Consider the following 24,201-nt stretch of genomic DNA (forward strand, 5'->3'; position numbering starts at 1 on the left):
CATGTCCCTTCTGTCTCTTTCAAAATTTTATTGTTTATTTTATTTTTATCTTTTATTGGCTTCGGCTAGTTGGTGGGGCCGGCCTCTCCCTCTTCCTGTTTGTTTGTTTTTTTTTTTTTAATTTTTCTATTTTTTTTATTGCAAATTGTGTTTCAGGCCACTCCCAATTTCCACCTTTATATAAAAGGCCGATCGTCGCCTGACTCTCTCTCTACCTTTCTCCCTCTCTCTAGACCGGAATTGCGCATGGCGGACGACCCGGAGAAACGCACCGACTGTGCCTCGCCATCGGTACCAACACAACAACCACCATCAAAGGCGGAGTGCAGCATCTGTGGAGACATCGGTTTCCCGAAAGACCTCCTCCTCTGCCGGAATTGCGGGTTCCGGCTACAGCACTCGTGAGTTATCCTCCAGCATCACTCTCTTTAAATCTATATCCCCCTTTGTCTCTCGTAATCAGGCCGCTCATTTTTCTGCCATCGATAGTCGACAAACTGGGAGATCTATCAGAATCCCCCTCCTTGTTTCGGTTTTCATTTTTCTTTCTCCTTGTGTGTATGCGTGAGAGAGAGTCATGGGTGGTTGGCTGTTTCAGGTATTGCAGCAGGCTTTATCCCCGGATAGACTTGGACCGGTGGAAGTGCGAGTGGTGCCTCCACGACGAGGAGAAGCGAACGGGCAAGCGGCGCAAGGTCTTCGATTTCCTGCTGGAGATCGCTCAGTCCGTACCGGCTGAGAGCACCGATTTGACAGGGTCCGCTGACGGGAAGAGCGGTGATTGGAGTAGAGACGGAGACTCCCCTGCCTCCGGCGATAAGCGGCCGGTCGAAAGCCAGAAATCCGGCGGCCTGAAGATGTCGGCGAGCCATCCGCCCCACCACCAGAGGAAGCACAAGCCTCTGGATCGGTGGAGGAAGATGAACTGCAACTCCTCCTCCAAGGTCATCGGCCGTCGATACAAGCTCCTTGCTGACGTTCTGTGCTGAAAAACCTTTTTTTTTGTAATTTTCTCTTTTTTTTTGTCTTCTGTAATTTTAGTCCTAGTGGACATCAAGGAAGCAATCTGTGTGGACAAGCTCTTTTCCTTTCTGTGTAAATCAAAATCGAAGAAAAATCAGGCAATTCCCCACGAATTAATGCCCCTTGGCATTTACAGATCGCGACGACGCCACTGGTGCCGGCAGAGAGAGATTCCTGACACAATGGTAGGTTTTTATGAGATTTAAAAGCTGACGGTATAAAATTTTCATAAATATTCAAGACTTAAAAATTATGTTTTTTATAAAAAAACATTGATCTAACTGTTGTTTTCTAGCAAATCTATCATGCCCAACACATCTGTATAGTCAGATTTTGCAAAAAATAACCTAAAATCACTCTTTTGCTTGCAGTAAAGTGGCAATAGGTCAAGTGGTAGACAGCTACCACTCTCTCTCTCTCTCTCTATCTATCTATCTATCTATATATATATATATATATATATATATATATATATATATATATATATATATATATATATAGAGAGAGAGAGAGAGAGAGAGAGAGAGAGAGAGAGAGAGAGAGAGAGAGTAAAATATGAGAACTAGAAACGGAAAAACTAATGTGAGAACAAGTCATTTTTGATATTTTTGCAAATCCAACATGTAGATATATTTGGCATGGTGAATTTGCTAAGAATCTACTGTTAACTGAAAATACATGAACTTTTGTTTGAACAGAGTTTTTAACAGATCCTTCTGTATTTTTTAAAAGTCCGACAATTAAGATTTGATCTGCCTTCTTGGTTTTATAGGAACTAGCTCCTGGACCATCAATTACCATATATAAACAGTGTTTTTCAAGGCTTGAGAATTAACAGTTTAAAGTTTTTATAGATATTCAAGCATAAAAAAACAAATTTTTTCATGAGAAAACGCGATCCAACTGATTCGGATGACGCCAAAACACATCTGCAAGTCTTGATTTCCCGTCCTTGTGGACAGAAACGATCACAAGGGTGCATTCAGAATCTCCCGATCCGTGTGAGAGGGGATCTCAACAATTTAGATGGTAAGAGAGAATCCAATGGTTTCGTTGAAAAAGAGCAACCACACACAGGTATATCTGGCGAGAATATTTTGCAATTAGAAATAAGGAGAACAGACGAACAGAAGAGAAGCAAAACTCACGCTACGGATACGCGAAAAGGTCTGCAAAGAAAACGGAAAAGAAGAATCAACAAAACGATAAAGACGCAATACACGCGCGTAAGGGGTCAGCTCGAATTGCACCGTTTCTTTTTCATTTTTTTTTATTTGCTTTCCGATTTTCTTCACTACGAAAGGGACAAAGGATGGGGACGAAGCGGAGTGAACGAGACAAGAGGATACGTCAGAATTTTTGGAAGTTGGGCAACTACAAACAGAGAACTTAAAAGACTTGGTTTCGATCACTTTCTCCGGCATTTCGGTAATGTTTTTTTTAATGGAAAAAGGAAAAACCACTTTCAAAATGGGATAGTGGGCCCCACCCGGGGTCTTTCTCCCTTTGGCAAGGGTTGCACGTCATAAAAAAAATTCTGAGACCTAGTCACGCTGGTCTTGGCCAGAATTCTTCTGGTAGCCTAAAACCATGATGTACTATACCCACCTCTCAAAAAACCACCCTCCCCACCATCAATCACCACCATCCATCACTCACATTTTGAAAAACAACACCTGCTAAGCTACACCACCATCAATACCATCTATCTCACCACTACCACCACCTACCTTTAGAAAAACCACGCCCGAGAACTCCACCGCCACCACTTCCTCCTCTCTTTTTGTTCAAGATTTTCTACTTTATATTTTTCATGCTATTCAAACGAGTGAAAATTTTTTATTTAAAAAAATATCTTATCAAAACTTATCATAGGCAAAATTTTCTTTTCGAGATTTTCTTGCTTCAAAAAAGTGTCCTTACTAAGAATCACAATGATTTTAGGGTTGGAAAACAAACGACGCTCTAATGACCCCAAAATAACCTCTCAAAAATACAAAGTTTTTTTTAAATATTATAGAAAATATCGATCCCAAGGACCTAGGGCACATTACAGATTTAATATATACAACCCAACAACAGTTTAAGACATATGATAAATCAAACCATGAATTGAAATTGAATTTATTTAAATTAAATAGTCCTCATTGAGGGTTCACATAGTTATAAAAAACAAAAATTTCCTAAACCAATCAGAACCCGAGCCACCACATCATAACCCTCGCTCCCTCCAACAAGCTGTTCCCTCTATTATTATGCCTCAATACTTGAAAAAGATATTTTAAAACAGGTAAAAACTGAAGTTCTCGTATAAGACCCTCTCAAAATCCAACAGTATAAAAAATCAGCATAAATCAAATTAAACATAAGTTTTAGACTCATATATTTAAAATACACTTGCAATATAAGCAATTCAAACAAAATAATCAATAATTTCATGCAAAATTAAACATTTAGGAATACATGAACCAATGTGATATACATGAATGACTTTTTAAGTTCAATTATGAGTATTGCTTTTGCATGCATGTCCCTACTTAATGCACATAATTTAATTATCACTTAAAACTCGCAGATACTAAAAAATGAGCCAATTTTTTGAGGCTCAAGGCAGTTTTTATTGGTAGCTTAACACAATATTTTTATTACTGGGTTTTACACATATTCATCGACCAACATCAATAATCATCACCATCAATCAAGAATCATCACCTAATGTCAAGACGACAAGAAAATAGACATCCATTGACATCACTTTCTTAGTATACCAATAACTACAACTAAATCTAACAACACCACTCCAGACAAAGGAGTGAAAGCTTTCTACAATTGTGGCTGAAAACATGAACCACACATCGGGTTATTGGATAAAATAAATGCACACGGTGTTTAGTATCTTCACGCTCTCCCATGACTGCCATCCATGGTTCTCATCCTTTCAGAGGGACACCATGAAAGAAAAATTATTACACAATTTGGTCTCTTTTATCAATCTTAATTAATTAATAGTTATGAAAAGCATCATGTAATAACAAATTTGGGCCCTTGCCCTATCAATTCAACAATATAATTAATTAAAAAACAATACCAAAATCATTTTGCAATGCATTTACTATTTACTACTTCATGAATAATACATGCTCTTAGCCTCCAAAGGCCCATCAATGGTTCACACATAACCACTATACATTTTAATAAGATTTAAATAACATTACAAATTTTAGTGAACATCAATCACACATAGATAATCAAATTGGTGTTCGAGGTATATCATCAATGCATATTCAAGCAAAAATACAAAACATTTATAACCATTCAAATTCAACATATATTATCCTAAGATTGACTAACTATCCAAGGTAGATCAGTTGTAACACTTTCTAATGGGGATCAGAGTTATAGGCAACTAAAAATTCAGATTTCAATTTGATTTCCAAACAAATTTCTTTTACATGCCAGAAATCATATTTTATGGCATACAAGAAATTCGATTTTTATAACATGTCAAACTTGCTTTTAGAACCAGATTTAATTAAATCATATTTTTAATATTTTCAAAACCTCTTAAAAAAATCTGTTTTCTAAATGATTTTCTAAGGTTAGAGAAAGCAAATTTTACACATAAAACTGTAATCAAAATTTTAAAGCATGAAAATCAATACACTAAAATCACATTAACAACATAATTAACACATAATTGAATTTATATACTAAACATGGGCTAAATCATTTTATATATAGGAACACATGCATTGTATACATGATCATATCATTAGTCAAGAAATCAAAATACCAAAAAGTTTAGAAGATATTAATTACAACTTTGAATATATATATATATATATATATATATATATATATATATATATATATATATATATATATATTGGCTAATACAAGAATCTGTCTTGAATTTGTCTTAAAATGCTTGTATTGCTGATGGGTCCACAGACATATAAAATCATTCGATATGCAGTTTTAGAATTAGAATTTGAACTTATTAAATACAAAATTGAAATAAAAGAAGACACATTTTTTTTTTCAAATAATAATGCAGATTCTATAAAACTACAAATTTCTCGATGTTAAAAATACCGATACACATGACTAATAACATGTAGATTCAGTTGACCAAAACAAATTTACAAGTCTGATTTAAATTCCAACAAGAATACCCATTATGCATGACTAGCAAAAATCCAGATTTAACATGGATTTACAGGTTATAGGTTCACGTGAATAAAAGGAAATCAATACACAAGATTGTTCTCTATATTTCTATACCAGTTTTAGCAGTAGATTCTGACCCATATGAATAATAAAAAAACCATACTGATCCCCATCCAATATTTAGTTAATCATGACTATACCAATTTACATACATATGCACAATTAATAAAAACCATTCAGATCTATTTACATGTACAAAATAAAAAAGAAATCATACATATTTGAAAAGGGTGTTTAAAACATAGCGTGAACCCAACAAAACAACAATGTCAGTTTAAAATCCCGCAAACTTCAAATTCGTACAGATTTTCGAGAAAACATATTCCAAACAAGGAAATACAAGTTTTTCTTTGCTGTTATTACAAATTCTATCAATTTCTTTTTAATAAAACAAAAACCACAGATTTTATATTTGATCCCAACCTAAGTTTGAATGACCCATGCAAAAATCCCTTTTAGCTATCGGTTTAAGAAAGAAACCCATACCTTATTCGCTGTGGTTCCAATTGTGAAGAACAAAGATGAATAAAAAGAAGAAGGATAAACATTGGAGAGGGTCTCTCTCTCTCTCTCTCTCTCTCTCTCTTTTACCCATGGTACAACCTCTCTCTTTTTGTATTTTTTTTCTGAAATCAACTTTCTCCCACTCTCTCAAAATCATGATTGAGAGAAAGGGCTCACACCCCCTTATTATAACATAAATAGGACTCCCCACTAAGGAGGCTTCTAGAATTAGAAAGAGTTCTATTTTCCTAATGAAATAAAAACTCCTAATCTAACTCTTTATATATATAATATATCTAGAGGTTATATTATCAATATTACTATAGTTATAACTATTATTTATTATTATTATTTATTTATCCTACTATAAATGAAATCTTGGATCTTGACCCAAAGGGTGCCAGATCCATATCTGAAACTATCTAACATTATATGGATCTTGGATCTTGGCTCAAAGTGTCCAAGACACAATATTAAGATCCATATCATGTTAGCCGCATACATATATATTATATATATTAAATCAATTTAAACAATAAAAATATATTTATTAAAATTTTAAAATTAGGCAAAATTTGTGAGATATTACATCCCTACCTCCTTAAAAGAATTTCATCCACAAAATTTTAATGTATCGAACAAGTGTGGGTAATGTTTGAGCATATTGGTCTCAAGCTTCTAGGTGCACTCATTCAGTTTGCAATGTTGACACCTCACTTTCACGAACATAATCATCCGACTCCAGAGTATTTGTTCTAGGCGATCGATAATCTCCACCGGTCTCTTTTCCGTTGTCAAGTCTGATTGTACTTCGACTGTTTCATACTGGATAACATGTGAGAGGTTGATACATACTTTCTTAATATCAAAATATGAAAAATATTGTAAATATGGAAAAACTAAGGCAGAAGTGTCACTCGATACACCGACTCACCAACCTGCTCAAGCATCTCAAAAGGTCTCACGTACCAAGGACTAAGCTTCTCCTTTTTTCCGAAACTGAAAACACTCTTTGTCGGCAATATCTGAACAAACACGTGCTCACCCATTGCAAAACTGAGCTCTCTATGCCGTTGATCAATATAATACTTTTATCAACTCTATACATCAATCAATCGCTGACGAATCATTCACACATGATCTAAATAGTACTGAATCACCTCTAGAAACTCCACCGCTCTAATGCCAACTTAATCCCAACACACCATAGATCAACAAAGTTTACCATATAGAGCTTCATATGGAGCCATACCAATACTAGCATGATAACTATTGTTATATAAAAACTCTGCAAGCTTCACATGCTTATCCTAGTCTCCAGCCCAATCCAGCGCGCATGCTCTCATCATATCTCCAAGAGTCTAGATTATACGCTTTCTCTGTCCATCGGTCTGCAGATGAAAAGTTATATTGAATTTTGATTTGGTACTCAAGGCTTTCTACAACTAGTGACAGAAATGAGATGTAAAGCGAGGATCTCAAATTGACATGATTGAAAGTGGTACCCCGTGTAGTCTGACGATCTCATCTATGTACAAGTCGACCAAGCTCTTGAAGCTCTGACTTACCTTGATCGGTGGAAAGTGTGTGTTCTTTATTAGTCGGTCCACTATCACCCAAATTGCATTATGCTGACGACGGACCCTCGGTAATCCCACTATGAAGTCCATCGGTATATCGATCCACTTTCACTCAAGACTATGCAAAGGTTATAACAGTCCACCAGGCCTCTGGTGCTCGATCTTAACTTGCTGGCAAGTAAGACATCGAGACACAAACTCTACAACATCCCGTTTTATCCCGTTTCACCAATAAGCTTGCTGTAGGTCCTTGAACATCTTGGTGCTACCAGGATGAATGAATACTTATACCTGTGGGCCTTACTCATTAACTCCTTCTGAAGAGTTGTTAGAACACACTATCTATCCCCAAACATAATGGTCCCGTCCTCCTCATGATGGAACTGCACATTCGGCTTTTGAGTACTTTAACATAACTTCTTAAAGTTTGGATCAGCTGACTGTAACTCCTAAACACAATTTATGATCTCAGATCAGGGTCTCATCCTTGCATAATGGATGCGTTCGACTTCATCTGTAAACGGCTACCACTTGACAAATTCTTCATATAAATCCCAACTTCACCCAATCAAGCTGGCGGTCGAAACTGAAGTCTTCCTACTCAGTGCATCAACCACTACATTCACTTTACCCGGATGGTAAGCGATAGTAAACTCATAATTCTAGAGAAACTCTAGCCACCTGCGTTGTCTCAAGTTCAGATCCTTTTATGAGAAAATACATTTGAGACTCTTTTGGTCAGACATAACCTCAAACTGCTCCCCGTACACATAGTGACATCAAATCTTCAATGTAAAGACTACATCTGCTAGATCAAAGTTGTGCATCGAGTAGTTCTTCTGATGCACCTTCAACGGCCAAAAATCATAAACAATAACCTTCCCATGCTGTATCAAGACACAACCTAGTCTATCATTGTACACCATGAACCCTCTTGATCCTGAAGATAACGTCAGAACTAAAGCTGAGGTCAATCTCCTATTTAACTCCTAGAAGCTCTTCTCATAACGTGACATCCAAACAAACTTCACCCCCTTCTTCAACAATTTTGTCATTGGGGCAGTTAAACAAGAGAAGTCCTGGATAAATCTATGATAATACCCAGCCAATCCCAAGAAACTTTTGATTTCTGTGACTGTCTTTGGCTGATTCCAAAACAACACTGCTTTCACCTTAACTAGATCCACCTCAACACCATTCCCTGATATGACATGGCCGAAGAACATGACCTTGTCGAGTCAGAACTCACACTTAGAGAATTTAGCGTAAAACTTATATTTACTTAGTGTTTGCAGAATAATGCTCAAATTCTCTCTGTTCTCCTCCTCACTTTATGAATAAATTAGGATATCATTAATAAACATAGTAATAAACTAATCAAGCAATAACCAAAAAACTCAATTTATCAAGTCCATAACTGCTGTTGGGGCATTTGCGAGTCTAAAAGACATACCTAAAAACTTGTAATGCTTATATCTAGATCAGAAAGCTATCTTCGAGATGTCCTCTACCATGATTTGCATCTAGTGATATCTCAAACAAAGATCAATCTTCGAGAATACCTTTGCTGTGCGCAACTGATCAAACATGTCATCTATCCTGAGCAAAGGTTATTTGTTCTTCACCGTCGCCTGATTCAACATTCAATAATTGATGCATAGCCTCATGGATCCGTCATTCTTCTAGACAAACAAGACTGGTACACCCCAAGGTGACACACTCAAACTGATAAACCCCTTATCGAGAAGCTCATGCAAGTGATTCTTCAACTCCATGAGCTCAACAAGTGCCATACAATATGGCGCTCATAACGCCAGTGCCATTCTAGGCATCAACTCGATCAAAAATTTGATTTCATTGTGAGATGATAAACCCAGTAAGTCCTCTAAAAAGATGTTAGGAAACTCGCAGACTACGTCCTACTCCTACAATGGTGTCTCTTGACTATCCGTAGCGGACACACTCGCCAAGAACACAACACAACCTTGCTTGCAGTACTTCAAGATCTTCAATGCATATATGATCTTTACCTCACCAGGTAGCCTAGTTAGCTAAAAACCCAACATTGATAGGTTGGGTTGCTCTAAGTAGACCTTCTTACCTCGTTAATGAAGAGTCACGTTATATTGTGACAACCAATTCATGCCCAAAATTACATCATAGAATGTCATCTATAGTAAGATGAGATCAACTGACAACTCGTGTCCTTCAATAACTACTCGAACTGTAGAGAGATACTTAGCATATTGAGTAGACATACCTATCAGAGACAACCTCTAATGCAGTTTCTAAGTTAGATGGTGCAATGTCAAGCAATTCAACAAAAGAAGAAGATATAAAAGAATGGGTTGCCTTTGAATCAAACATAACATGAGCAAGGTGATCTGCAACTATGATAATACCTTTGATCATATCGCTCTAATCATTCTGCAATATGGTTGTGGTGGCGTACACACATCTGTTGGTCTTTCTCTATGTCTGCTACTGTGGAGGTTTCTACTGCTGTTATGCCTACTGTTGACTGCCCTAAGCTGTTGGCATGTTTGGGCATTACTGAATAATATGTCTTGGCTGCTTGCACTAGTAGCAAAGCCCAGTGAAGAGAGGATACAAACCAAATAGATGACTCTAGTTGCAACTCTGACATGTCTACTGTACCTTTTCTTATTGCTTCTGCTTCTGAGAATGGTTTTGGTAGTTCTCATGTTGGGTTTTTTGCTTCTTATTCTACGCTTTCATGCCTTACCACTATTAGGTGGATGCTTTCGAGCTCCATCATTACTGTTGCCACCTAACTTCTTGGACTGGCCTCCCTTGAATCACTCTTACTTCTCATTTAAGATGGAAGTCGACTCAATTGCATCACTGAGCGTAGTAGGGTGTGTAGTCATCACCCACACGCGTAACCCGTCCTTGCGCCCTCTCACATACTTCACTGCCTTTGCCTTGTCGTCAACAAACAGGTTGGGGAAATATCGCTCAAGGTTATAAAATTTGGTGGTATAGTCTACTAAATTCATGTTTCCCTGAATTAGCTCGAGGAACTGCTACTGCATCCTTTTTCTAGGGAGCGAGAAAAAGTAAGCCTCCAAGAACTCATCCCGAAAGGTCTTCTAGGAGAGGGACTCTACCGTGACGTAGTTCATCTTCCGCACATTGTCCCACCATCTCTTGACATCACCCTTCAGATGGTAGGTGCCAAAATTAGTCTGTTAGTCATTTGGTACAAGCAGGACACGAAAGGTGCACTCGATCTTCTCAACCCAGCTCTTCACGGATTCAGGATCCAACTTTAGGAAATTTTCATAGGTCACCACACCAAAGTTAGGGGTCATGACTGATGCGGGGTTCACACATGATGCAGGCTAAGCACTCTGTGCGTGCATGTGCGTAGTAACTGTCTCAGCTAGACTATTGAAGGCATTCATCAAGAAGTCCTTTAGTTTCTGCCAGTTTCTCAGGAACATTTGTGCGGCCATGAGTATACTTCTATAAGTCCGAATAAAAATACCTATATCAGATTAAACTAATCTAAATCTAATTCTAAACTAAACTAAAAATCACGTGAATAATAAAAAAGAATCAATCTATACCTAACGCTTTTGACTAAAACATAAACTGTCTCAATATCATGAAAATAGATAAAACCTAATTTAATCTATTTTTATTTTATACAAAATGCCAATCTAAGATAAAAGAAAATCAGATCTAATCTAAAAGTAACCTAAAGCTAATCTAATCTAATCTATGCAAATATAAAAATAAGCTAATTTACAGATCAATACAGAGGGTTTTTATAATTTAAAACTTACCCGATAGGCCTTTTCGATTAAGTTTTTAGACTCAGATAACTCAAGACTCAACAAAAACTCCGACAAAAAAATGATCAGACCTTAGAAACTGACTTTAGACGACAAATAAAATGACATATCAAAAACTTAAATCAAAACTCAAAGGAAAAATGGCCAAGAATCAATTTTTTTATTTCTTTTTCTAAAAAAACTAAAAATAAAAACCGAAAAGTTGAGAGGGGGAGGAAGGCGCACCTCAAGGGCTTCTCGATGAGTTTGAGATAGAAAAGAGCAGACTTATACCTCAGATCTCACACCATGAACATTCTTTTGCTGTAGCATGCCTAAAAACTGAGTTAACGGGGGGGGGGGGGGGGAGATTGGTGTTGGAAGAAAAGAGATTGGTCGGTTGCAAGGAGAGATATCTCGACCATCAAACATGGAGGTAGATGGTGGTTCGCACCAAATCTGAAGTTAAAGTTTTTAGTCATCGGTAACTGCAACAAATACAAATCCAAACAATGAAAAAAAACATAAAATATGATTGAAAAGAAGAAATATATAAATTATAGGTGAGAAAGAAGAAAGGAGGAAGAATAAGAAATATTGAAAGAAGAGGGAAGCAAGGGTTTGAAGAAAGTGGTATGAAACCCTAGGCAAAGACCATGAAACAATGCTGGACATCTCCTATTTATAAACATAATTTATAAAAATTATAAAAAAGCCTAAATTATTACTATTTCCAAAATAGTACCTAAACTATCTAAAATTCCTAGAAAGCACATATGCCACTTTCAGAGGGTATTTTTGATATTTTTACATTTTAGGTCTTTGGACTTTGGTTCAGATGATGTGTGGATCAGATTTGACTCCATTTTGCATGATTTTGGATCGGGATTCACATCGATACATATCAGATTTCCAAGAAAATGCCCTAATTTTCTCATTTTAACCCAGCTTATGATGAAATTCGAACTGAAGCTCCTTCGCACCTAAAACAACATAAACACATGTAATTAGGCTATAAAAGCACATATAAATGCATGATTTTATGATAATATGATATGCATTTAATGTATTATTACATAATTTAATTCTCATTTACTCAAAACCTGCAGATACTAAAAGGTGGGACAAATTTTTGAGGTTCTAGGCAATTCTCAGAGGTAGCTTAACACATAATTTGTATTATTGAGTTTTACACATGTTCCTCGACCAACGTCAAGAATCATCACGATCAATTTAAATATTAGGAATCATCAACTAATGTCAGGACGACAAGAAAAACATCTATTGAGACTACTTTCTCGATATACCAATAACTATAGCCGAGTCTAACACCACCCTAAGCAAAGTGGCGAAAGTTTTGTATAATTGTGACTGAGAACACGAACCACACATCGAGTTCTTAGAGAAAACAGATACACACAATGCTTAGTATCCTTACAATCCCCCATGACCACCATCCAAGGTTTTCACCCTTTCAGATGGACACCATGAAAGAAAAATTATTATACTATTTGGTATCTTTTACCAATCTTAATTAATTAATAGAAAGAAAAATATTATACTATTTGGTATCTTTTATCAATCTTAATTAATTAACAGTTATGCAAATCCTCGTGTAATAACAGATTTAGGCTCTTTCCCTATCAATTCAACAATGTCATTAATTAAATAATAATACCAAAATTATTTTGTAATACATTTACCATTTACTACCTCATGAGCAACAAGTGCTTCTGTCCTCCAAAGGCCCATCAATTGTTCACATATAACCACTATACATTTTAATAAGATTTAAATGACATTGCAAATTTTGGTGAACATCAATCACACATAGATATTTAAATTGGTGTTCACGGTACATCATCAATGCATACTCACAACAAATTAGTAAATATACATTGAACCAAGTATATTAGTTTTACCATGCCAAACAAAAATACAAAACATTTATAACCATTTAAATTCAACATATATTATTTCTAGATTGGCTAACTATCCAAGGCAGATCGGGTTTAACATTTTCTAATAGGAATAAGAGTTATAGGCAACTAAAATTCACTTTTCAAATTGATTTCTAAACAAATTTGTTGTTCTAAACAAATAAGGGACGGTGGGGTTGCCCAATAAAGCTGTCGAAGAGGGAGGGTGGGGTTACCGGCGAGCTGCAGGCCAACACAAGGGAAAGGGGCGTCAGAGGGAGGGTGGGGTTGCTCGGCGAGGCTGCCAAAGAGGGAGGGTGGGGTTGCAGGCCAACACGAGGGAAAGGGGCGACAGAGGGAGGGTGGGGTTGCCCGGTGAGGCTGCCAGAGAGGGAGGGTGGGGTTGCCGGCGAGCTACAAACCAACACGAGGATGGAGAAGAGAGACGAGAAGAAAGAAGATGAAGAAGAAGTCAACAGAGAAGGGGGAAGAGAACACCTGAGAGGGCTAGACATGAAGTGGGGGTCGTCGGCATTGGGTGGCCGAAATACGAAGAGCGGGAGAGAGGGATCACCCAAGGGAAAGGGGCAACAATGGGGGAATGATCAAGGGAGGAGAACAGGAGGTGGCCAACGAGGTCGTCAGAGGGAGCTGTCAGTGGGTCGCTAGAGAGCAGGGTTGGAGATAGCGAGCATCACGTGGGCGATTGGCGGAAGAGGGGAGAGCGATAGTTAATTTTGTGCCCTAGATGGGCCGTTTTACATAAAAAATTAGCGACAAAAATTCTGTCTCAAAATCAATCGCTAATTAGCGACAGAAAATTTTTGTCGCTCATCCGTTGCGAAGTTGCGATGAAGTTTGAGACAGAATATTTCCGTCGCTAATTCGTCACTAATTAGCGACAGATTTTGGGACATAATTTTTTCGTCGCAAATTCTGCAACTAATTTCAATTTTAGGGATGACTAATTTTCTCTCGCTAATCCGTTGTAAAATTGCGATGGATTATTTCTGTCGCAAATTTCCGTCTCTAATTAACGTTTTTCTTATAGTGTCTGTTTAGATCAGACCATGTATTCTCTAGATCCTGCATATGTAGACTCTGATCCCTTTACATCTCTAGCTGAGTACTTCATTGAGTAGATGACTGGAGCAACCGAATGCCCAAATTTGAACTTGGGATGACAATGGACCGAGGTGCGTGCGGGGAACAAGGTTTTTACCCCTGCCCTATCTCATTTTTTTTTCATCCAGCCCCGTCTTCATTCTTGCACGGGTTTTGATTTTAACCTCCATCACCTGTCCATTCCCATTTCATGTCCTCCATCCTTGGTCCAAACCGGGCAAGGAGGGGCAAAGCTCAATTTCTCTAATCCTTTTGCCGTTAGAGGAAGGAGATGAAGGAAAGGAGAAAAATGAAGGCTCGTTACAGGAAAGAGAGAGGAGAGATTTGAGAAAGGTTTTTATGTTAGGATTATGAATATATATATATATATATTTATAATATATATAAGGGTATAATAGTAATTTTCTTAACAAAGAATGGGGTGGGGGCAAGACTAAGTCCATCCCTATAATGGTTTTGATTTGAACCTCCATCCTCGGTTCATTCCCTGTTTCACATCCTCCATCCCCGGTCCAAATGGGCCGAGGCCGGGGTGGGGCCCCGTTTGCCACCGGTCGACTATCATCTCTCAGATCTGGACTCAATCGGTATTGCATCGAAGTCCAAGTCCAAATTTGACTAAGATCTGTATCAGATTAAAATACAATCCAAATATATATATATATATATATATATATATATATATATATATATATATATATATATATATATATATATATAAGTGTCAAATTTAAGCTAGCTCGATATGGATTCCGTTTTGACTGATCTCATCTGTCTCCACATCTGAATCCAATTAAGTCAGATCAGATTAGGTTGAAATGGTAATGCATAGCTCAGAACCAAGTCCAACCCATTTGCATCCCTACACGCTACCCACCGCAAAACTCCCTGATCTCAACTGTTCAGTCAGTTACCCTGTGGTTGTTGGAGAGAAACTCTTGCCGAGAAACCGGGTCACTTAATGGGTCCCGCCTCCCCTGCGAAGTAAATCCCAGTAGGGTCATCTACACCCAAGTCCTTACTAAAACAGATCCCATCATTTGAAATAAGATTGGTTTCAACATACATTCAATCCTAGCCATTCTGAAGGATTGGAAGTGGACGACCATGATCCAAAGTCATGGCTATTGGACCCAGCACCATCACAGGTCAGATCCAAACCTGTACCCGCTAAGAACATCTAGATCGACCTGGGGCTGATCCAGTGTTCTGAACCAGTCCATTGTTCGAAAACGGCCATGCAGGTCAGACGTCTGGCCAGGAAGGGTGCGAACCGTGTGGTCGACCCACTGGTAGCGGAGGAAGGGCTTCAGGTGGGTGGCAAGGGTGGCGCTCAGGACAGCCGGGGTGTGGTTGGGGGGTGAACCCTACCCCTTTGATGATGAGTGTACTCTAAGGGAGGTCTTGGATGCATTCAAACTACATATCTCGCCCATCTTGGGAACATCCATTGTCATGGAGCTGAAGGACAAGCATATTGGGTTGAGATCAGGGCTGAGGTTACCATCGTAAGGGTGCTCGACCCTATCGTGTGAAGGGTAGGTACAACGTCTCACAACAAAAATTCTCATGTGGAACATGCGTGGCCTGTGCAACAGTGAAAAACAACATTTTTTTGTCAAACTTAATCAAGCAAAATAAACCAGATATCATTTGCATTTAGGAAACTAAATTACAAGCGGTTGACAAAGCCTTTTGTGATGGAATTTGGCAAAATTGCAATTATGTTGATAGGCCGGGGAAGGGTCGGGCGGGAGGTATCTTAGTTGCTTGGCCAGGAGACTTGCCCGGGTCAGTGGTGTCTGTGAGAGAGTTTTCTATTTCTGTGTTTTTTTAGGATCATGGGCAACCATTTCTACATTGGAGAAAATCATTCAAGACATATTACCTCACACCACAAATTATTGGTGTGTGGGGGGTGACTTCAGTGCCCTTTTGAGAGTTGAGGACTCTAACAAGTTTCAGCGATACACTCGGAATATTCGCTGTTTCACCTCTTTTCTAGACAAGGATGGCTTGTTAGACTTACCAATGCAAGAGCCCATGTTTGTTAGACTTGGTCTAATAAACATAGCCCACCAGTCATGCACAAACTGGATAGATCCCTTGTTTTCTCGCATATGCTTCAGAATCTTAATGACATGTTCGCTTATGCAGATTTAATATCTATCTTAGATCATGCACCAATGTGAATTTCTTAGGCGAAACCAGGCTGCTTTAAGAGTATGGGCTTTCACATAGCACTATGGTGGTTATGGGTACCCAACATTTTAGATAAAATCTAAGAGTAGTGGAATTCGGCATCAACATCGGGTAGGTGGGCTGCACAAAACATGGTTGCCAAGCTGTCATTTGTATGCCAAAAGCTTATTGAATGGAACAAAGTGATGAATATTGCCAAATTCAAGGAATTGGATACATGGGAAACCCAATTGAAAGCTATTCAACCAAAAGAAGAGCAGGGGTGTGACATCATGGAGGCACTTGAATTGAAGGTTGGTGCACAAATTAGGTGAGTGAAGAATGCAGGAGAATATAAGATGCAGACAACGAGCTAAGGCCCATTGGCTTCAAGCCGAAGAGACAAATACAAAATATTTTCACATGTGTGCTTCCACTATGTGACGGAAAAACTTGATCATGGCAATGCAAATTGGTGGCCAACGTTGAGAGGAACCACAAGTGCTTCCCAAAGCATCTGACCATTTCACAGAGTGCTTCTCTAGTACAGTTTCAATGGCTTATTATCTCAAACATGGTTTTCAACAAACTTGGTGTGGCTGCTCGCACTTGTTTAGAAGTTTCTTTCAACATTGAGGGAGTAAAGAATGTTATTTGGTCTCTCCCGAATGGTAAAACTCCCGAGCTAGATGGTTTTTCTATAGATTTTATTAAAGAAAATTGGAATTGTGTGAAGGGGGATCTAATTAATGCATAGATATCGGCAATCATGGCTAGGTCATCTCTCGTACTCATATCAAAAGAGGCTAATGTGGAGGATATTAGTAGATTCTGACCAATTTCCCTAGTTGGTTCGTGCTTTAGAATCATCTCTAGGACACTTGCCAATAGACTAAAGCATCAAATCAGCTCATTAATCTCACTCACTCAAAGTGCCTTCCTGAAAGTTGCATGAAGCGTGCATCCTGGCTCATGAGGCTCTTCACTTTATCAATTAGGAATCAGGTAAGCCATCTTTGGTTTTGAAGATCAATCTTGAAAAAGCATTTGACTCGATTGATTGAAATTTCTTAAGTGCTTAACTCGTATGGGCTTTGGCGGAAAATGGATCTTTTGGGTGGAAGGGATCCTTGGGGCCACTTCTATAGTTGTCTCTATCAATGGCATGAAGGGTGATCCCTTTAAACCAAAAAGAGGATTGAGACAAGGTGATCCCCTCTCACCTCTCTTTTACTTATTATCCATGGAGTGAAGGAAAATTTCAAGGGTGCAAGGTGTCCAAATCTGTCTCCATGACACACTTGTTCTTTGAGGATGACTTATTGGTGTTTGGGGGAGGCTACCGAAGAAAATTTGTTCACCTTATGGGTGATTCTCAAATGTCTAAAAATGAATGAGGGTAAGAGCCAAGTTTTGATTCTAAATGACGCTTCGGGCTCTATGCAAGATAAGGCACGTTACATTTTTTATTGTGGAAGTTACTTACCATTGACATACCTAGGCCTCCCGCTTCACTTGGGGGTCTAGTGCGAGATACATTGGGGCACGGTTGAAGACTGAGTGACAGCGAGAATCCAATCTTGTGTGGCATGCCTTTTGTCAAGGGCAGGACACATCAATTTGGTGAAATCTAATATATCTACCATGATCTTCCACTTCATCCAAATATTCAAGATACCACTAAAGGTAGAAAAGAGGTTAATTAAGGTGTTTCAAAAATTTATTTGGAAGCATCGATGGGTGCTAAAGAGCATTGGTGGGCTGGTCGGATGTCTCAAGACCACTTCAGTTTGGTGGATTGAGAATTTGTGGCATTCAATAGTTTAGTGTGGCACTCCTTGCCAAATGGCTTTGGCTCATTTGCAAGAGAGAAGGGAGTCTCTCTAAGGTTTTTTCAGAGAAATATGACCTATCGGGTTGGCCTTGGGGATGGTGGGAGAACTATAGATGGCAAGGGGGTTCCGAGATTTGGAAAGGGTGGTTGACGGTTATTGAAGTTTTTAGCCAATTCATTGAGGTTGGCATTCATGATGGGGCACTAAAACTCTTTTGGTATGATATTTGGATGGAGACTTAAAGAATCTTTTTAGGCTTTATACCTTGTGATTGGTAGTAAATCCAGCAACGTGGTTGATGTGGGTGCACATACTCCAATTGCATGGATTATCGTGCTTAGGCGGGACCCTTCTGAGGAGGCATTCCAACAATGGTCCACCCTCATGTTGGACTTGGAGGGAGTCGTATTGACGCAACAGCCAGATGTGGTCTTATGGTGCATAACATCTGATGGTCAGTTCACAACGGCCTCTCTTTACACAGCCTTAGGTGACCCAGGCCCGGTTTGGTTTCCAAAAACATCCTGGTGGGGAGGCGGGCTGCCTTTACGGGGCTCACTCACAGGATGGCTTATTATTCATGGTAAAATCCAAACTGAAGATTGGATATGGCCAGAAGGTGTTCCCTATGTTATGGTCATGAGAAATCAACTCGGCATCTCCTCTGGGACTGCAGCTTTACAAAAAATCTATTGCAGCAACCTTGAAATGATTTTAATTTTGCTTGAAATGAAATAAAATTCCCACGTCAGGCTCTTAATTGCTCAGCACGCTCAGCAGCAGGGCAAAAAATGGGTATTTGTATGACGGGCGACTTGGAGAATCATTTGGCTGGAGTGCAGCCATCGCATTTTCAAGAATGCCAAATTATGCTTTGATCTGCTACTGTTGCAGTTAAGATGGGAAATCACTTGCAGGGCACACAAGAAATGGCCTCACCAGGATCTGTGATGGATTGGCACGAATCATTCATTCATCTGATGGTGCCTGGTCTGCCTTAACAGGACTGCACTGTTAATTGGCCTTCTTATTTTTACTCAGTTCATCTATCTGCTATTTTAATTTCTGTTGTACTTTGCTTGAACTCTACTGCATGCTGTTAGGATTTTCAAATGATACCTTATCGCTTGGGAATCCTACTTGTGATTTCTGAGTTGATGATATATACTTCTTTTTAAAAAAAAAAGATGGTACATCGTTTCACCTAGTTTCATTTTCTTTGGCCTGTAAACAAATAATAATACTGATATTACTATTATTATTTGTAATATTAGACTGATTTACAAAAAGTCCCACTAACTTATTAATCACTTGAAAAAGCTGCTGAACATTTTAAGTTATTACATCGAACTGTCTACTTCATATGCATTCATGTTCTAACTTTGTGGCACCAAACTTGTAAGAATAAATTAACTCTCAGCAACTTAAGTGAACTTAGTAAAATGTTCAGAAAACCTATGAGATTTTTTTGTCAAACCCCAACTATCTCCTCTGCTTATTTATTTAAAAGCAAAAGGCTACAAGGTTACATAAGAGGAGTTGTTGTAATTATAAAAGATATAAATATCATTTTAATTATACTTTAGGCACACACCACTAAACTTTATATAGTGGGGTGTTGGGGCTTGGATCTTGAGTTTGCAATTAAAGTTTAAAGTTTGGATCTAGAATCTTAAAATTTGGAGTTGGACCTTAGACCTTGGATTTTAAACTTTGGACTTAGATTTGGGTTTTGGTTTTGGTCTGGTTTGGTTTGACTTTTTTTAGTACTTGAAACAAATTTACCCCAAACCTAAAACCGACCTTGACCAAATCATTTATAAACTTTGACACCATTAGAATCGTTCGAAACTTGGATCTGACCTGCCTAACACTCTTGCATGGGGTTATAAATGGTCAAAATGGTCCACAACCACCCTTTGCATTGACTGTTAACTTTTTGACCCACGTTTTGAATGGTCTTGATAACAAAAGGGTCATTTTAGACTCAAACCATATCCTTTTTGTTCATTTCTATTACACCTCTTTTGGGTAGCTGTTCGACCAGCCCAGACCCATTATGGCTAGCCGTTTGGGTTCTTTAATTGCCTTTTATGGGTGACTGAGGCCTAGGCTTATATAAACCACAACCCTCTTCCATTCTTCTCACCACTCAAGGTTCTCTCTCTCCATTCCATGAGCTATGCTGTCTGTGCCAGTGATTCCTCTAGTGAGCCTAGACCTTGACTTAGTAAAGGCTTGGCCTAAGGCAATCTTAGGGTCTCTGCTCAAGCCGAACCTAGGTACCCTATTCTAAGCTGAGCCTAGGGTCTAGCCTAGGTTAACATACCTAGTCAAGGGGCTTCTTCGTCTTCTCCTTTTTTTTTAAAAATTTATGAGATGAAATGATTAAGAAACTATCTCAAAACGAAGGCTTAGTCATGCTAGACTTAACCTGCCATACATACAATCACCATCTTGGTAGGGTAAAACTTCGTTGGCTCACTCCTCACCCCCCAGGATGTCGCATTGCTTCAATTAATGCAATAGGGGTGATGCCCGTGAGAATATAACCTCAACTACTCATCCTAGGCTCCCTCCCACTGTGCCAAGCCCCTCAGGGGCAACGAACTTGATTGTGTGATTCAAGAGATGGAACCAATATATAAAATGGTGGAATGCTATTTTCCATTCAAAATCTTGTGGCACCACATATATTTTAAGGACTCTTTTCATTTATAAAACTTAACCATTATTGTCTTGGGCAAAATCTTCGGTGCCAAACAACCTAATCTGGCCAGCCTACGGCCTTAGGCCTCACACAAACTCTTTTTATATTTGTCAATTTGATCATTGGCACTACGCATCACCCAATGCACAACTGCCTAAATGGATATTCGACCTCATGCGTAACAACCTAGCCCAAGCCACGGCTCCGTGCATCTTCCCTACGCATTACGCCACAATACTCTTCAACAAATGTAAGAAAGCAAGGCCATGATGAGACTTCCTAAAAGCATCACCCAAGAGGACCTGCAGGTATCTCAATGGATGAAGGAAGGTCATTGCCGACCCCTAACATTGCACCCTGTTGATAGCTATAAGGTATATAGTGAGCGAACACTACCCAAATCACTTATCAACGCCTAGGCATTAGCTTGCTTAGCCTCTTCATGTCTGCGATGCCACACACCAACGACGATACCATTGTCCATCCCATGACATGCTACCACTGCATATTAGTGATAACCCAACACATACCGCTCATTACTGCACCATATGCAAATTTCACTCAATGGTATTCAACACTGTGCTTGCCACATTCCAACAAGCTTGGTATGATAATTATGATCGAGTAAAGTAAAACTCATTACTTAGCATGCTCATTAGTCAGTATGATCTAGTACTTTTAGATAACTCATTATTACACTTTTTGACTACAAAAGGTTTCCTGCGACTTTTGTAAGAAGAGAAAAGCAGGCTCTAGGTAAGTCGTAAGCAGATTCCTTTGTAATACCCATGTGGTCAGTGAGGTCTTTTGTCAAAGACCCAGGATCGAATCCCACTGGCACATAGAAACATGCTTTTTCTTTAATAGGTTGATGCTAATAAGGCTGGCTGGTCATGTCCTTAACACAAAGTTTTACCCTACTAAGTGGCCTGGTTCTCGATGAGGGTTCCTTTGTCATAAAAAGAAATCCTTTCTGAAAAAAATATCGAATGTCACCAGATTTTTTTATTGATGCATATTACGAATGTCACCAGTTTTCATCTATATAAAGTAAAATGAGGGACACGTTTGATCTCAGCGGGATAATACAGCTTTTTGTTTTGATTTTCATTTTACTGCTTATAGTCCAAAAGAGTTAGATTCCTTTGATTTCTTGCTAGATGGAGCTTATGTTCTGCTTTTTTCTTATATATATATATATATATATATAGGAAAACTGAAATATGTTTACCAACCAAATATGTTTGCCGGTATGAATCAAGATTTTCATAAATTCTTTTGCAAATCTAACATTGCACATGCATTCAGCATGATCCATTTGCTAGGAGTCAACTATTGGATCATTGTAATCGGATAAAAAATGCGATTTTTTATGTTTGAATATTTATAAAAATTCTAAGCCATTGATTTTCATCCCTTAAAAGATCCTTCTTATACATCTTAATTGAATGATTCAAGAGTCTATTTTTATAAAACCAAGCCTCAAGATCACATTTGTATGGAGAAATTTTTGAAAAAAAGTAAAAAAAACCTATAAAAATCTTGGTTCATACCAGTAAACATATTTTAACTACCCTATATATATATATATTTGGTTTAAGTTTTATAAAATAGATTTTTAAAACAATATTTTCAATAAAATAGTGTGGAAGTCAAACACCAAATAATAAAAACTGCCTCACACGAGTGGTGGAGTCTGGGTCGAACTCAGGAAACGAAAGAAAACTTTGTATTTCATGGAGATCTATTCTTTATTGCCTTGAAAATAAAAATAATTAATTAACTAATTAACTAAGAGTGCGACCCTCTTTAGAGGACTTAAACAAATAATATTAACTACTAATGATAAGAATCATATTAGCTAATCACTAATAGAAAAGCACGAAACGAAACTACTAATGATAAGAATCGGTAAAACACATTAACTACTCTGTCACGTGATCACTAACCACATCTAATCTAACAATAGGAATGCACTAATATTAAGACTATTGAACAAGTTAAGGAATTAAAACAACTGACTAATTGCTAATACATTGCTGCAGTCTACAAATTTTCAAAACACATTATATTTCTTAAACTACTACCGCAGCTAACTCACACAATGTTGGCCTGATTTTGTAAAAAAAAAAATGTGATCAGCTATCCACAATGTTGTACATACTGTTTACCAGTAACTTTGGTGTCTTGTGCAAGCCGTAGGTCTGAAAAAAAGAATATTTCAATCATGTGATTCAGAGCACACACGAACAACGTGGTCTCGCTGTTAGTGTACGAAATCTAAACAGACACACCGTTTGCCAAAAGCCTCCCAGCATAAAAAATTAAGTATTGCACAACGTTTTTTTTTTCTTTTGCTGGTTTCTGCATATCGACAAATTTTTATCAGCTTGACCATAAAATATCAAACCTCAGATCCACGCCATGTCCATCGAACATGCCAATTTTCAAGATTCTGAAAACTGCGTGAACGATATTCACCGAATATGATCAAGATGAATTTTTTTATGCAGAATCGATTTTTAAACAGAATCTGATCTCATTTACGCACAAAATTTCTTGAAAACTAAAACATGCTATAGCGTCAGATCAGGATTTGGATGAATATGATCCTTCACATATCTTACAAGATCGACACAACCTTGCAAGAATACACATGCAAGAATACACACATATCTTACAAGATCGACACAACCTTGCAAGAATACACAGGTCGTATAAGTTATTCGCAAGCCTTATGAAAAGGGTGAAATTATATTACTTATTCTAAAGAAAAGGAATATGAATCGGAACGAAAATAAAATTTTAAACACTACTACACGATGCTAAATACCCAATCTATTCCTAACCTAATTTGCAGCAAATAAACAAACGAATCATACTATTCTAAATTAGATGTTTACACGATGAGTACAATGCATGTAAACTAAAAATAATCTCTACTATGCAGAAAAGTAACGAGAAGGGAGAGAAGAAACATACCTCACGATCCATTTCCGACGGAGGGATTGAGAAGAAGAAAGTGGTCTTACTTCTGGGCTGCACGTACCTCCGATGATGGAGACAAGAAGAAGCGGACGATAGTAGAGATCAGAAGAAAGATGAAACAAGAGAGAAAGGAAGAACCGAGGGAGGAACCGACCAAGAGTAAAATGGGAGAAGAGAAGAGAAGGAGGGAGACAAATGGCATGTTTTTCAAAAGAGAAGACATAGGTTCTTGCTGGAAAAATATTATTTATACTAAGCATTAGGTTAAAACACGTTTTTATATGAAAGTCTAAAATTTTTTCATAA

At 38.1% G+C, this 24,201-nt stretch overlaps 1 protein-coding gene across 1 annotated transcript; it reads left to right on the plus strand.

The window, feature by feature from the left end:
• The first annotated feature begins 234 nt into the window (after window positions 1-234).
• On the plus strand, window positions 235-2,181 carry LOC149831799 (uncharacterized). Its single transcript, XM_090012241.1, has 3 exons — window positions 235-401; window positions 599-1,208; window positions 1,878-2,181. Exons 1-2 carry the CDS (start codon window positions 247-249, stop codon window positions 987-989), a joined length of 546 nt encoding a protein of 181 aa, XP_089868367.1. The 5' UTR covers window positions 235-246; the 3' UTR covers window positions 990-1,208; window positions 1,878-2,181.
• The last annotated feature ends 22,020 nt before the right edge of the window (window positions 2,182-24,201 follow it).

The sequence above is a fragment of the Nuphar pumila genome, chromosome 7, assembly GCF_984573655.1.
Source record: "Nuphar pumila chromosome 7, dmNupPumi1.hap1.1, whole genome shotgun sequence".
NCBI classification, from domain to species: domain Eukaryota; kingdom Viridiplantae; phylum Streptophyta; class Magnoliopsida; order Nymphaeales; family Nymphaeaceae; genus Nuphar; species Nuphar pumila.